At 35.7% G+C, this 16,274-nt stretch overlaps 1 protein-coding gene across 1 annotated transcript in view; it reads right to left on the reverse strand.

Annotated features, from left to right (window-relative positions):
* Nucleotides 1-7,733: 7,733 nt before the first annotated feature.
* Nucleotides 7,734-16,274, reverse strand: part of LOC127422041 (sodium channel subunit beta-2-like) — a 53,066-nt gene continuing 44,525 nt past the window's right edge. The window contains exons 4-5 of the mRNA XM_051665376.1: nucleotides 13,464-13,659; nucleotides 7,734-10,679 (exon numbers count right to left, since the gene is read on the reverse strand). Coding sequence (XP_051521336.1) covers nucleotides 10,670-10,679; nucleotides 13,464-13,659 — 206 coding nt within the window. The 3' untranslated portion in view covers nucleotides 7,734-10,669. The remainder of the gene's footprint in view (nucleotides 10,680-13,463; nucleotides 13,660-16,274) is intronic.

Consider the following 16,274-nt stretch of genomic DNA (forward strand, 5'->3'; position numbering starts at 1 on the left):
CGGTCTGAGAATTATAGACAATGGCATTTTGCTAGTCAATAGCCTTAGTCATTCAAGGCATATATGGGCCCTCTGGCTTAACTATACTTGTGGTCTACCAAGGCTACCTCATAACAGCTTTGACCCACCTCCTCAAAATCCACTGTCAAAATGGTGAGGCCCATAAATAGTTATAAATAGTTGCCCAAACCAAGTGTCCTGGAAAGCAACTGTGGGTAGGGTAGTTATATGGGTAGTTGACAACATGGTCACATCACAAATCGCAATTTTGCCTCCGAAAGTTAATGTACTATGAAATCAACCCCATTCAGCCAAATTACTGACAAGAGCCATCCCCCATTAGACATTTTTGCATCAGTTCCACTGTGATCACATTTCGCTATTGTGCTACTGATAGCGCATTGTATGAACAACCTCCAAGACACAGGTTCTGGTCCCATGGAAACCAGAAAGTAATCGTGTTAATATAAACAATGGTGGGCGCCATTTGGAGGTTGCATTTTTGCTATGAAATACAATTTTTACTCCACTGACAGTAAGGTTTAGGCTTGGGGTTTAGAGATAGATTTGTATTTTATATGTGATCTAGTCCATCATTTTCATTTTCACTCTTCCCAGAATCACATTTAGGGTTTAATACACTAAAGTAAAATGAATTGTCTCAGCTCTCTAAATATAAAATTTGTATGCTTCTTCCATCCCAAACTGTTGCCAAGGTATAATCATATGAATGTTGTCTGTCATAAAACCTTGTTTTTGAGAAAACATGTTCTAGAGATTCCATTCGCGCATCCACACCCAATCACACATCCACCAGCACTGAAGTGGTTAAATTCTCTGAAATTAGTTGTATCCACTCCGCATCTGTTGTCGCATCTCTGACAGTGATGTTATTTAAAGTTTTAGCAATTTTCTTAGCAAACTTTTCTACAGTTCATTTCATCAAGCTTTCAAACTATGGACAACAGATAACTTCCCTGAGGCAAATGCATACTTTTAAGTAAAGATTGTTGATATCACGTTTTCCCGCAGTTAAGAGAGGATCATTTCAGCCAATGGCATTTTGTCTTTCAACATCCCATCTGATGTTCATTATGTGTTTTTCGTGCTGTAATTTTGTAGTAAAGAGGAGCACTGATCGGAAGAGAGACGCACAAAAAAAAAAAAAAAAAAAAAAAAAAAAACCTGTCAAAAATCAATATTTCGTTTTTGTTTTAAAATTCACATTTTGACTTCCGACTCATGTTAAATGAGTGTGTCCAGGGGTTAAATTGGGGCGTAACGGCCCGAAACATTGCTCCGGCACAACATTGTGGCACCTCCGCTGAACCGCTTTTTATTAGGTATCTTTAACTGCTATGTTAGTAAGCATTTGATATAATGTATTTATTATGAACATACTTTTTACTTTCATTTAAAGTACCTGCATTTAACTACATCTGTAGTTACACTGTTTACCTTACCTCTAATCCTAAACCTAAAGGCCCCAATATACTTCTGGAGAAGTTCTTCTTTGTTCGATGTTCAGGGGTAAAAAATAAGTTCTAAACAGCCGAGCAATAGTATACTGTTTGCAAACATTTAGAGGAGCATTTAAAAATGAAGACGCTACATGTAAAACCTAAGCTAATGTGAAATTAAAATGTGTTATCAATTACTTTATGCCTCTGTAACAGGTCCTGCTTGACCCGCTCTGAGCTGGAGTATGTCTGGGACTTAACCCTACACCTAAACCTACCCGTACCTCAACCTCAGTAGCAGAAAATGTGAATCTTGGGAGAATTTTGCAGAACAACATGTAGTTACACACTAAGTACATTGTATTATATGTATTTTAATGTTACTACACAGTAGAACCTGTAGTCAGAACCTGTTCCATATACTTGCCAAGAGCGGCACTGTTTTATGCACACACGCGCTCCGACTTGGTCCACTGCACACTTCAAGCCGACAACAACACCAACCCCAACCCACTATTACGGTACAGCTGGCAAATGCATTACAATAATGTCCTTGTAGCCTTTTGGTTTTATCTGGAAAAGATAAATAAGCAGACCTACTCTATCAAAGCTATCAGTTATTTTCTTTGTAACTGATAGCTTTGATAGAGTAGGTCTGTAAGTTTAATTGGGAAACAGATGCCAATGTACAGTGAAAGAAAGTTAAACCAAAGAGAGACAGCAGCTGCTTGACAGACATCTTATATAAACAGAGACATTTACAAACACGCACACAAACTTGTTTTTATATCATTGTGGGGACTCTCCATAGGCTTCCATTCATTTTTGGATTTTATACAGATCTAACGATAATTTCTATCGCCTAACCCTAAACCTACCCCTAAACTTAACCCTCACAGAAACCTTTTTGCATTTTAACATTTTCAAAAAACATCGTTTAGTATGTTTAAAAAGCCATTTCCCTCATGGGGACCACTGGCTGGGCCCCCCAAGGTAGGTGATCTCAGGTTTTACTATCCTTGTGGGGACATTTGTTTGTGCGACTATACTTATGAGGACTCTCCATAGACATAATTATTTTTATACTGTAGATTCTATACCCTACCCCTAAACCTAACCCCCACAAAAAAACTTTCTACATTTATACATTTTCAAAAAATGTTTGTAACCTAAAAAAATGTCCTCGTAAACCCTCCCCCCCCCCCCCCCCCCACACACACACACATAAACACACACACATACGGCCCTGAATGGCAGAATGTCTCCTGTGTGGGCCATTGTGATTTATAGTATAGCACTCAATATCAACCGCCTGTGGTCACACACATGTACAAACACACACATACACACACTCAGGACAATGTGACCTTGGAATACCATATCGCAGCATAAGGTGTGCGTGTGTGTGTGTGGAAGGGTGGGGTATGAAAGAGAGAGAGAGCAATTCCCATAATGCATTCTACTGTATAGAATCAGTAAGAAAGAGAGTGAGAGAGAGAGAGAGAGAGAGAGAAAGAGGGGACAACTGAGACCCACACATAGTGGGACAATGGGGAAAGAAGATGGAAGTGTAACAAGAAAGAGTTTAGGAAGAAACACAATTGAGGGCTTTTATGGAGTCAATTTGATGACTGCCAAGCAAAATAACCAGAACAAAAGGACAACAGAATACCACTGCAGCCTAAAGAAAGATTGTGCTTTTAGAAAGAGCTGTAATTTCATGAATGTGCCCTTGATATGGACAGATTTCATATTTGGAATTGATATTTGATGTGCCACACAGTAAATTGTTTTACTGAACAAATGTCCTTGACAGTGTGTACTGGAATGTTCATCTCAGAGCTGTGACAATGAAAAACAGTGATGGCAAGGATGCTCAACTCCCCTGGACTGCGCCAGTGAGGGGAGCATGATGTTGCAAAACTTAACCAGAGGGAGAAGGGAAGAGAGAGAGATATATGGTAGGGGCGGAGGAGAGTATATGGAGAAAGGAAGGTGTGGAGGACAGAAGGGGGAGGGAGAAACAGAGAGCTGGAGATAGCCTGCATTGGTTAACAGGGACCTGAGAATCTCTCTCTTGCACTCAAAGTACAATGCTGCAGTTTTTTAGACCTTTAGCATACCGGGAACAAGTACTAGAGTGCATTAGAGGAGGATGCAGCCCTTACTACCTTTTGAAATTTCTTTTCGCTCTCCCTCTCAACTTTTCAAGTATGTGAACAGCGTACAGTGAATCTGAGGCCTGAGAGAGGAAGAAAGGACTTGTGGGAAAGGTCATTGGTCTCCACAGAATTTTACTGATATTATTATGTTTCAGCAGGTAATTTGAATTTAAGAGTGAAGACTTTTTGTGAGATGGTTCAGACAGTGGTAAGTAAACCAATCGTTTTATTTTACAATGCTGTCTTTGTATGTATGCATTTGATTTTTTTTTTTTTTTTTTTTTTAAACATGCCACACTGATGTACATGTATCTGAACTGTTATAATAGTTGCATTTTATTTTGTTATTTATTTCTGTGCTGTAATATGTTAAAATGTGTTAGTTTAAGGAGCTATTTCTATGTCAAGAAAAGTTACACACTTAAGAGTGACTGTAGTAGTTCTTTACAATTACAAATAGTTTTAAATGCATTAATAAACCTCAGAACTTTAAACGTATTCCTTGACACTAAAAAATATACTCTTATTCGATGAGAGTTTTAATAATTCATTAAATATGCCCTTGGACATTGAAATGCAAGGTTGTAAAACATAGTTTGTAATCAAGATCTGTGTAAAATTAATTATAAAACTTACAAACTCTTCCAGGAGATACTTTTAGCCTGAAGGTGAAGCTACAGCATGATCTGACAATGAAGCTTATCATGCAAGATATCAATGTCCATATTTACTGTGTTATTAATACTCTCATCAAATATAAATATATTCTTCTGTTTCGAGGAATACATTTCAAGCTGACATAAGTGTTTGTTGTTCTAAGGTTTATAAATTTTTAATAAGATAAAAGTTCTGTCTACATGTAATGTATAACACCATCTGTATGTATTCCATTCTTTGACAGTCTTTGACTTGTTAGGTCAAAATGTAATAGGATTCAGAACTATTTAACTTTTTAAATGTTATTTAAAATGATTAACTGGCTATAATGTTTTTGAAAGGATATGTGAAGAGCAGCTTTTAAAAACATTTAAGAAGCTTTTGCACAATAATTCCTTTAAAGTAGTGTCATAATGAACTAACAATGAACAAAACTTTTAAAGCATTTATTAATCTTGGTTAATGTCAATTTCAATATATAGAAATACATTTTTTAAATGTACATTTTTGATGGTTAACATTAGTTAATGTAGTATGAGCTAACATGAACTAACAATGAGCAATTGTAACTTACATTAACAAAGATTAATAAATGCTGTAAAAATTACAGTATAGTGTTCATTGTACCTAATACATAAATTAATGTTAACCAATGGAACCTTATTGTAAAGTGTTACCACAATTTGTTGTAATTTATTTTTTATATCAAAAGCATATGTGACACGCTCCATCATGTTTAGTCACTTTGACCCAGAAACACACTTTGAGTTTTATGCACAATAGTAAGAAGGAAGTCTCAGCTTTCTAACGATATGATTACAATATTTCTACTCCAAACCATTGTCGAGATATATGATCATAACTTTGGTTGATATACAAATTTAAATGCTTTCATTGTTACTTCAGTTCATTAAACTCAAAATGCAAAATGTGTCTCTGGGACCAAGTGACTCAAAATGATGGAGCAGGCTACATATCAGTTAACTTTACAAAGAAATATTAATCGATGGCTTAAATCAGACAATGTACCTCAGTTTGTTAATACTATGGATAGAGAAAAGCCTCCAATGGCCTCTTTAAAACAATGCAACTGTTCTGTAACAGTCACATTTATTTCTGCTTATAAAAAAGCACAGTATAAAAAATGTCATCAACTTAATTTCTTAGAATAGTCAGAAAGAAACAAACCTTTTATGGACACTTAGCATGGATCCAAAAATTTAATCACTCTGCTAAGTCCACTTTGTATCGACAACTGTAGACATGTTAACAAGGAGAAGGAAACTAGAAAGAAAAGCTCCTATACACTCACAAATATATTTACCTAAAAATTTGCTTCGTTTGGTAACATTAAAAATGTAATTTAACATGTCTGAATCAATCTGATTACATTGGGTTACAGAAACAAAACTAATTTAAAGAGTTAGATCAGACAGAACTGGCTCCTTAAGGTACCAATTGCAGGTCACTGCTGTTTACATTGTAGAAAGAGTAGACTTGGGCGATTAGGGATAAATTATGTTGAAAAACACAAATTAAAGGTATAAAGTTTTTATATGCCAGGTAGGATTTTTCTTACATGAAGTGCATTCCATTCATAAGTTAAACAATTCCTAAGCCGTATTCCCTTGAAAGACTTTACCATCCGCTATGAGAGCTTTTGTAGCCCATCCGCTTCATGGTTCAATGTGTTGTGCATTCTGAGATGCTATTCTGTTCACTAAAATTGTACAAAGTGGTTATCTGAGTTAATGTAGCCTTTCTGCCAGCTCGAACCAGTCTGGTCATTCTCCACTGACGTCTATCATCAACAAGGCATTTCGATCTGCAGATCTGCCGCTCACTGGATAATTACTGTTTTTGGCACCATTCTGAGTAAACTCTAGGAACTGTTGTGTGTGAAAATCCCAGGAGATCAGCAGTAACAGAAATCACAGAAAACTGAGATCACATTTTTTTTCCCCTTTCTGATGGTTGACATGAACATTAACTGAAGCTCCTGACATGTAGCCGTATGATTTTATGCATTGCCCTGCTGCTACACGATTGGCTAATCAATAGATAATCGATTAGATAATCGCATGAATAAGTAGGTGTTCAGGTGTTCCTGTACAGTGAGTGTATCTAAAAATGGAAAGATTTTGGACTCATTTGTAATCAATTAAAACTGAAAAGAAATTGCAGTACTTTCCCAATTGGATTGCAATGAATTATAAAACGAATAGTTCCGGTTCTGGATGCTGATTTGTCAACAGCCGTGCTTTATTCATGATAAAACACAGCTCTGACCTCTTCACGGAACTACTATTTGTATCACTCCATAGCACCCATAACTGACGGTTATTCTTGTTGCCTAGCAACATTCTGTTTACTGTTAACTGCCAGGGACTATGCTTTCTGGCGGAAGGATGACATTTAGGGCGTTTTCCAAAGGGCATTTTTGTGCTGTGGGAAGGGGATGGCACTCGAAAGTTCGTTCCAAACAAAAGTAAGAAAAAAAAAAAAAAATGCACAAAAAGACCTTTTACAAGACTATTAGTGAAGGGTACATTCACATGCAAATTTTGTGCCAGAGCAAAGTGCAATTGGCTGTGGGTGGAATGATTGTGCTACCTGTGGCCGTATGCATGCAAACTGTGGGTGTATTGTATGTGAATGAAGTTGATGATGGTGCAATAACTGGAGAACAACATAAGGATTAAAATGCATTTGACCCAACCCATTAGTGTTTTGTGAGTGCAATTTCGCCTTCCCGTTTTTGCCTAGACTTTGTGCATACTTGCACGAAAATATCAACACTTCATTGCCATGCCCACCGACTTTGCGTGCATGACGTATAGAAAATCAAGAGTTCGCCTCTGATAATTTTCACATGCAAATGAGCTTTGCAGGAAACTTGCGGCAAATTGTCCATTGTTGCCAAAGGTTTACCGGAGGATCATCACTAATGGCAGAAGAGCTCTGATCATCACTAAGAGCTGCAAACTTCTGCCAAACAATTGTGGCGAATCAAAAGCTCATTTGCATGTGATAATAATGAACAGCAAATTTGTGGCAAGTTTGCTGCTAGTTTAGATTTTTTGTAAGTGGCGCTAAGCATATGATGTAGACTCTAAGGCCCATCGCCTGTTCCTCACACAAAGCTATTGTATGTCTTCAGAAGTGTCATATGAACTTCTTTAATGGTATCTTTGTGTTTTTTTTTTTGTTTTTTTTTTCAGGGCATGGCAGCCCCTGGTCACCATTCATTTTCATTGTATGGATAACAGCACCTTTGTTAATGGAAATTCTGCTAAACATCGCCATTTGTGTTCCACAGAAGAAAGAAAGCAATACAGTTTTGGACAACATGAGGGTGAGTAAATTAACAGAATTTTCACTTTGATACTAAATACGTCAGTTAAATGGTACAAAAAGGAACAGAGATAAAATGTTTATTTTTATTTAAAAAAAAAAAAAAAAAAAAAAAAAAAAACAGTGATGCAGCTCATAGTTATGGTGCAGTGCAAGCATATGTGTTCATAAAGTAGGCCAGGGTCACACCTTCAGAGACACACTGAAACAGAGGCATGCATTATGAAAAAAACAGGCAAAAAATGGTCCTTAAACCATCTCAACAAGCCTCACTGGACCACTACTGTTAATTATGTCTACAGAAATGTTTGTATGATCTTGATGTAATACAAATAGGGAAATGTATCAAAGTAAACATCAAGGCAGTACAATCAACAGTCTAATTTACAAGGTTACATCATATTTGTGTAGTCAGTGACACTTTTTCAATATAATGCGAGGTATCTAGCAGTGCAAAATTGATTTTTATGACTTGCAGTATGATCCAATATCATGCCTATTATTACATACTTATACATGTAACCAAGTAACTAGAACATCCTTGTCTAATTCTAAAAGAAGATATTCAGGGATAGAGAGCTGTATTGCCTGGCAATAAAAGCAAATGAATCAACCTCTAAATGGTAACCATTAAAGCACCAAACATGAAAGTCATTGTGCCACAGACTGAATTCCACAAGCTAGTTTAATGTTAACTGCTGCATAGCTAATCAAATTATGAGCTTAATGGTTCTGTTATAATATTCAGGAATGAATACACTTCATATTTTGTGGGTGCAGTTTTGCTCACATTATGCAAATATCTACACAAAAATTCACAGTCCAACATGACTATAATTCACAATGCTTACTACATGCTTATGTGTGAAACAAAGTAATTGGATGTCATTTTAAATTAAATTATAAGTGGATTCATAGTCATAGTATTTGTCCTGATGGTTTAGCTCATCCCAATGATTTGATCTGTCAAATAAGCTTGGATTTATCAACTGTAAAATGATTATTACATAATAAGTAGTATAGTCCATAAAAAACAACACATTTAAACAATTTGAATGAAAAATCAATAAACAATAATAAACAAAGAATACATTCCATTAACAAAAAAGTACTACGGTAACATGGTACAGTTATGGTATCAGATGGTAGTACTATGGTACTGAATGATTACTAAATTCATGTACCTTGGTATTTACAATGTACTCTAGGGTACTTCAAATAATACCATGATATTTGTACTTTCTGGTACATTTTTGTAAATGTTACAAGAAGTTGTCAACATAAAACAGCATGAGACATTAAAATACAATATGAAAAGGAATAAAGAGGCTTTGGGCCATATATGCAGCATAAATGGTGTTATAACAGATGATCATACATGGTGAAGTAAAACAAGATCTAGAAAAGTGATAACAAAATTAAGAATGACAAAAATTATGTATACCTAATATGAGTCTGGTATATTTAGATATATTTACTTTCAATTACATAGAACTATTAAAAACACATTTCTATCTCCTCACATTTCCACACACACCCACACACACAAATTTACAGTGTAATACTGTAGAGTTTGTTATTTGAACAAATCATTAGAAATAGCAGATGGTGCATAGTCTGAAATTATTCATGGGACACGTCTAAAATGCAGCAACCTCTGACACGCGAAAACTTCAGTCTGTATTAAATTTGAGTTCATAATCTTTGAATTCAAAATGAAAACAGCAGATTTTTAAGATCTGGTGAAAATACCCTTAACATTTTTAGATTGAGAATTGATAGTTAGCATAAAAGGTTTCATGACTTGTGTTTTCTTTTTTATTTGAAAACATATTTAAGCAGCAGTCAAGATATATTTTTAATTTTCTTATTTTCTTTGATAGTTTTTACCTTTTTATTAGCGGTTTAACATATTCTTTAAATATACATTATTAAACATTCACTTATTCCTTGCAATATATGTCATTTGCACAAGCCTGTTATTTAACTGAAAAGCTTTTTTTGCCTCTTTCATAATGGATTTTAAGATTAGCATTTAAATTTGATTATCAGATTAAATATGAAGTGCACTTTCAAATTAAGTAAAATTAAATTCACAACTAATGCGTTCAAGATACTGGTGTAAAAAAACAAAAATGACATCTTCCACATAAAATAACAAAACATACATATTTAGCACAATCAATAATACTAGCAATTTATTTTATGTTTAGGTTTTTTGGTTTTTATCTATTTATCTACAAATATCAACCAGCATTTTTTACATGCCACATTGCACCTGAAATTACCACATTTATGTATGAAAGCAAGATTTTATAGATGCTTGTGAAAATTGATGGATTGTTTTTTTGCAATTTATGTGTGTCATATGCAAGAATATCAGCATGCAATGATTGTACATGTTTTGGAGGTGTGTTACACTGATGAATAGTCATGTTCCTACCATTTTGGTAGGCACAATGTATCACTGCTAAATCTTTTGCTGTTTTACCGAGTTGATCTTAACATTAAGTCGCACTAGGAGCAGAAACTCAACTGGCACAATGAGAAGGCACACACACATACTGTACACACAAACACACTTAAGAGGAAGTTAAAGGCAGTGATTTCCTAAAAATCTGTCAAAAATTATAAATTAGATTAAAAAGACTTTGGTAGTTGTAAGAAGAACTTTGTGTGCTTTTTCCATTTTAATAACACTTAAAATGTATCCATTTAGAAAATCCTCAGCAGAAATACTGGATGGCTAATACATTGGCAGTAGTTGGAGAAAAAAGACATTTAGTGAGTTTGAAAAAGCTGTGGACCAAATAAAAGGTCTGTAGAATTCTACTGTAATTATTACATTACCCTGACATATTGAGAAACCCTTTGTAATTTGTCATCAATGACAGGACATCATATCACTGTGGCAGGTGTCTTCATAAAATGACATGTTTGATGTCTACACAAGAGAATCGAGCCTTTAGGAATGTTGAATGAGACATTTACAGGATGAAGAGTCAAACAACTTGTACATATCTTCAGGCAGGAGATTCATACATTTCTGTAAGGCATAAGAAAGAAGGGATGTGAGAGAATGACTACAGTTCAGAGGGCAACAAAACCACTAGAGTACCTGCCACTAGGGCTGGACGATCAAAACTAAATAATTAGGCAGAATATTAGACTCAGTCACCATTTACTTTCATTTTATAAAAAAAAAAAAAAAAGGTATTTTTTATTTCTAAGTGGACATCCCTTTAATTGTCATGAAAATAATGTCACAATGAAAAAACTGTATTGGCCATAAAATAGTATTCATTTTCTTTGTGAAAGAAAGTCCATGCATGTCATCAAATGAATGGTAACCCAGAATTCATATTGAGAAAATGACACATTCCTTCAACCGAAGTCTAAAAGAAAAACTATGAGAGGGTGAAAGAGAAGAGGCTATAGGTTGACCGATATCTGATTTTGCCGATACCCAAAACTAAGGTATAAGCCAATAATTTTTAAAATCTATATATTGAATATGTTAAACGTTCTTAGTCTTTCCTGTGACAGGGCACCCATATATTGAGTCTACAGGAGTCCAAATTGAATGAAATCCCAGATGCATTTTATTGTGCAACCAAAATCCCAATAATTATTAAAAAAAAAAAAAAAAGAAAGAAAAAAAAAGAGAGAGAGATCTGATACAGGATTTTTACCTCTGAAAAACAATCCAATGGGGACTCTTATTTTGAAATGTACGTGCTCCCAGCTGCTTACACAAACAGGTAAGGGGAACATACGCACCACTGCAATCCCATACAACATATTACAATATAAACACTATAAAGTAAATATTGTCATATAACAAATATGAGCAGCAATTTAATTGTAATTGATTAATTGTCAAAATCGATAAATTGGTCAACCTCTAGAATAGGCAAGTTCAAAAACAAGATGGACCGTTATGAAAGGAATTGATGATGGACAGAAAGAAAGCAAAACCTGAAAGGAACTCTGTCAACTACAGTCACAGGACCATCAAGACACAACAGCCATCAATCGAGTTTTACCTGAATTTGAAGGACAGGGCTTAGGGTTAGGGTTGTCTGTTTTAGTGGAAGCATGGATACATACAAAGAGTAGGTAAGAGTTCACACTGAAATCAGGTATCTGATAAAATGGTTGAATTCATAATACGCAGTTTGATTAGAAATACTCAAATAAAGTCTAATTTCTACTATGGATGAAGCCAACCTTTTTTCATTTGAATGAACTAAAGCACCATATGCGAACAAAGCTTGTGTTTATACTACGTGCGGTTACATTTTAAATTAGTTTGTTGTGGATACCTTCACAGAAGGATGTCAACTCTCGGGTGTACGACATATCAGTAGGTAAGATGTCTCAGTTGTAAAATTGTTTTTACAATAACCTTGGATAGACAGGCATCAAAGTTATCCATTTTTATTACACGGGTCTCTGGAATACTCAATTCTGATTAGTTAATGCCGCCATCTAGCGTCACGCAACAACCAAACATCTGTGGATTAAGACATGTCATCTTTCATACTTCTCATATCAGTCTTTACAAGTAAGCTAATAAAATAATTTCAACTCATATCATTGTTTCATGTCCACTTATTTATTAATTTGGCAACTAGTCTTGTAATAATCTGGATAATGAGCAGTCATACAGTAATTTTCGCAAAAATAAACAACACCAGAACTCTGACACAAACCAGAGGTGCAAATCAGCTGTTCAGCTATTTCTTTCTTCTTATATTATAACATAATTTCAGTTCAAATCAATATTTCATTGATTATGGTCCATTTACTTATTTATTTGGCAAGTAGTCTTGTTATAAGGTGGATAATGAGCAGTCAGATTTGTGCAAAATAAACACCAACAGATTGTAACTTATTGTTATCATAAAATAGCTAATTACTAACCTAACTGTAAGTAAGGGATAATGTACAGTCATCCGGTGGTTATCACTTTGCGTTTGGGTCCTGATCACCCTGTTGGGGTTTATTTTGCGATTATCGGCTGGCTGTACATTATCCCTTACTTACAGTTAAGATAGTAACTAGCTAGCTACAATATCCTCAGGAGGCACACATGATTGTAAATAAAATATATTACGTCCAAACCACACCCACAATTAGTTTTAACCAATCATAATCGCTCTTCGAGTTTTCCTAGGTCAAGAATTTCAGGAATGTACATGAACAGGAGAAATATCACCAAACAAACATCTTAGCAGAATAAAAACGTCAGTGCATTTCCAACATGATCACATGGCAAATCAACATACGCCATCCCGTATCAGACATTTTTGCATCAATTAAAATTTGTTCATCCTGTGGCATTACTGAGTGCGTTGGGCAAACAATCTCCGAGACACATGTTCTGGCCCAATGGAAACCAGGAAGTAATTCATAGAAACAATGGTGGGCACAATTCAGAGATTGATTTTTTTGCTCTAAAATTAAATTTTTACTCCACTGATGGATAGGTATATGCTTGGAGTTTGGGTTAGGTAGTAGGGTTCATAAACAATGCATTCCTGTTGACTGTATTACATAATTTATCACTGAAAATACAACTTGCTTAAACTATTTGCTATTTGCTAACTATTTGTGGAAATTTAATCTCAAGAACACTTCCAGCTTTGGCCACTGGGGGAAGTGGTTCGAAATTTCACCAAGCACAGTCCAATTTCAGCTGCAGAACACCGAATTCAGTGAGCTCGAATGGGAATTTTGTCATAATTTAAAGGCAAACTGAAATAAGACTGTTTGCCTAGTAAGTCTAAATTAGCCTCAAGAAAGAAAGACAAAAATATGTTCTTACTTTGTAGCTTCTTCTGTGCCTCCTTCTCCATCTGCTTTGCCCTCTTCCTCCATCTTCTGCTCATCTGAGATCAGCTCCTGGTTCTTGTGTCTGCGAATACACTTCACCACCACCATAGACAGAATCAGCAGAGCAAGAATGCCCCCCACAGATGCCCCCATGGCAACAGCAATGGTCGAGTCTCTTGGTGGTGGTACTGCATGTTGCAAGAGAAAAAAGAACAAGAGATACTGACAGCAGAGTTCACTGGGAAAGCACATGGCTTCGAGTACAGTAAAGAAAGGGTTCATGCAATGTCAGTGCACTTAAGCACTTAAGTATTTGATCTTAGCTAATACGGAGCTTCTTCTACTGAGAAAGGCAGTTTCCATTGCTTTCACAAAGAATTGGGGCTGGATTTAAACATTCTTAAGAATTAAGTTGTTCTTTTATAAAACTACTATTTAAGAAAACTATAACTATAAAAAAAGTTACGAATATTTTGTATTAATGAAAAGACTGCCATTCTCACCTCCAATTGTTTTTTTTTTTTTTTTTTTTTTTTTTTATTCCTATAGTTAGTCAGTCCATTCTAATCCAAAATTTTGAACCACAACAGAGGAAAAAGAAACTGTTATCGAGCCGTTGAGCCAGATTGGTATGGAACAACATTATTCTGCAATGTTAAATGTTCAGCCTGATGCCAGAAAAGCGCCTCAAGTGACCTACAAAATGTTGTCAATGTCATGTGTGACTGGTTAGCTCCACCTGTGTAGCCGATTCTCTTACAAAAAAACAACTAAAAACACATCTCCTCTGTGAGTACTTGACTCAATCCTACTAATGCATTGTCTTCTTTTAAAATCTCATTCTCAATCTGATACTTTCATCACTGTCTCTTACTTTCCTCTTTGACTGAACTTCTCTGAGCAAACTTGAAACCCTAAACTGACCCTAAACTGTGTACTGCAGCACTTCTCATATGTAGGATCTTATGGGCAGAAGAATTATCAATTTCCACACTGAATGACTTGAATCCTGGAACTACGCTGATATTACCCCCCCCCCCCCCCCCCATTCACATGAGTTAAAGGCCATCTTCTGAAGAAACCCCCCAGGGTTGGCCATGGAAATCTTAGACGCTCCTTTGTCCTTTGATTTCACCAATTTGACACACTTAAAAATGAGACATTTCCTGTGTCACATGCTAAAACTCTGTACGAGACGAGGACATCACATCATAATCCAGGAACTTTAACACAGTTGCAAAACTAATTTTTCTTGGGATTTAACAATGCATATCTATCTATCTATATATATATATATATATATATATATATATATATATATATATATATGTATTATGAGCTATTACACTGTACAAAGACTCCATTGTCTCATAATTCTACACTTCTGAATGCACATAACCTAATTTTAATATGCTAAGATGCCTCACATGATGCCTGACTGTGGTTAGAATCATAAAATGCATTATTCTGACCTTGTGCATACATGATGCTCAATTATACAATGTATAATAATGTATATTCAAATGTTAATGTGTAGTGAAGTAACCATAAAAGGAAAATTTGTCATGTTTCATATGTAAATACTTGCCCATTTATATAGAGAATGTTGATGTTAACAGATATCATGTCTATAAAATGCATGATTAAATGTTGCCCTATTTTGAGCAGGAAATGGGAATCTTCACAGACAAAGACTCATCAATCACCTTCAGAAGGAGGGACAGAGAGATGATCACCTGGTATCTTAAAAGATACTTCTGATTTTACTCAAGACACCTTTGGAGTGTGGCCAACCTCAACAGTACAAATCCTCCCCACCTAGGACGAACGCCCTCTTATTCGTTCCTCTTCTTAAGCTCTTCTTTGGCTCCTCTGCTTCCTCTCTTGCCCTTGTGGCTCTTAGCCTTCTTCGGTGCCCCTCTATCCTCGCACAATGTAGAGTCCAGGAAAGCTCGGAATGTAAAGTTCTGAGGAAACTTTTCTACCTCTGTGCTCTGTGACTCACCCACGTGATGGGAGTCGTGAGTCTTCCTTGCGGAAGGCCTCACTTCAAAGCTCATCATTACATCAAAAAACTATCCACAATCTTAACAGAGGTCCAAAACATCGACAGAACAACAAAAAAGTTCTGCAAAGAGCCAACAGACCAAAGCAATGCAAGGAAACACAAGTACATCTCCAAACTTTCGCTGAAAGTGCTGGTGTCTCTTTAATATAATTTGAGATATCCTATTGCAAATTGAATTAGACTAAATTAAGTATCGATGGTTCTCAAGGCATTGTCTATAGACTCCATGAAGTTCAGTTGGTCACACTTTATATAAGATGGCCTTAACTACTATGTACTAACATTAAATACATATAAGACTATGTATTTACTGTGTAATTACATGTTGTTCTTCAAAATTCCCACATTTGCTGCTACTGAGGTTGAGGAACATGTAGGTTTAGGAGTAAGGGCAGGGTTAGGATTAGAGTTAGGTTTTGGGGTAAGGGTTGGGTTAGGGGTAAAGTTAACAGTGTAACTACAAATTTGAGTTGGGGTACTCGAGTTCGAACTTGGACTGCAATGAACAAAATAAATAAATAAAAATAATGAAACAGAAATAAATGGACACTCTGTCTGCAAGCAGTTGTAGCACCCTCTGATGTCGTAGACATAGCCAGAGTTTGTTTCACCGTGTTGAGTAAACACATCTGCAGAGCCGCACACTCAGTCAACCAATACACTTGAATGTTACTATGGAGACTGCTGTATAACATCGATTACCGAGGTGGCTAGCATGACGAACACATAAAGACA

This window comes from Myxocyprinus asiaticus, chromosome 31 (genome assembly GCF_019703515.2).
Source record: "Myxocyprinus asiaticus isolate MX2 ecotype Aquarium Trade chromosome 31, UBuf_Myxa_2, whole genome shotgun sequence".
Taxonomy (NCBI): Eukaryota; Metazoa; Chordata; class Actinopteri; order Cypriniformes; family Catostomidae; genus Myxocyprinus; species Myxocyprinus asiaticus.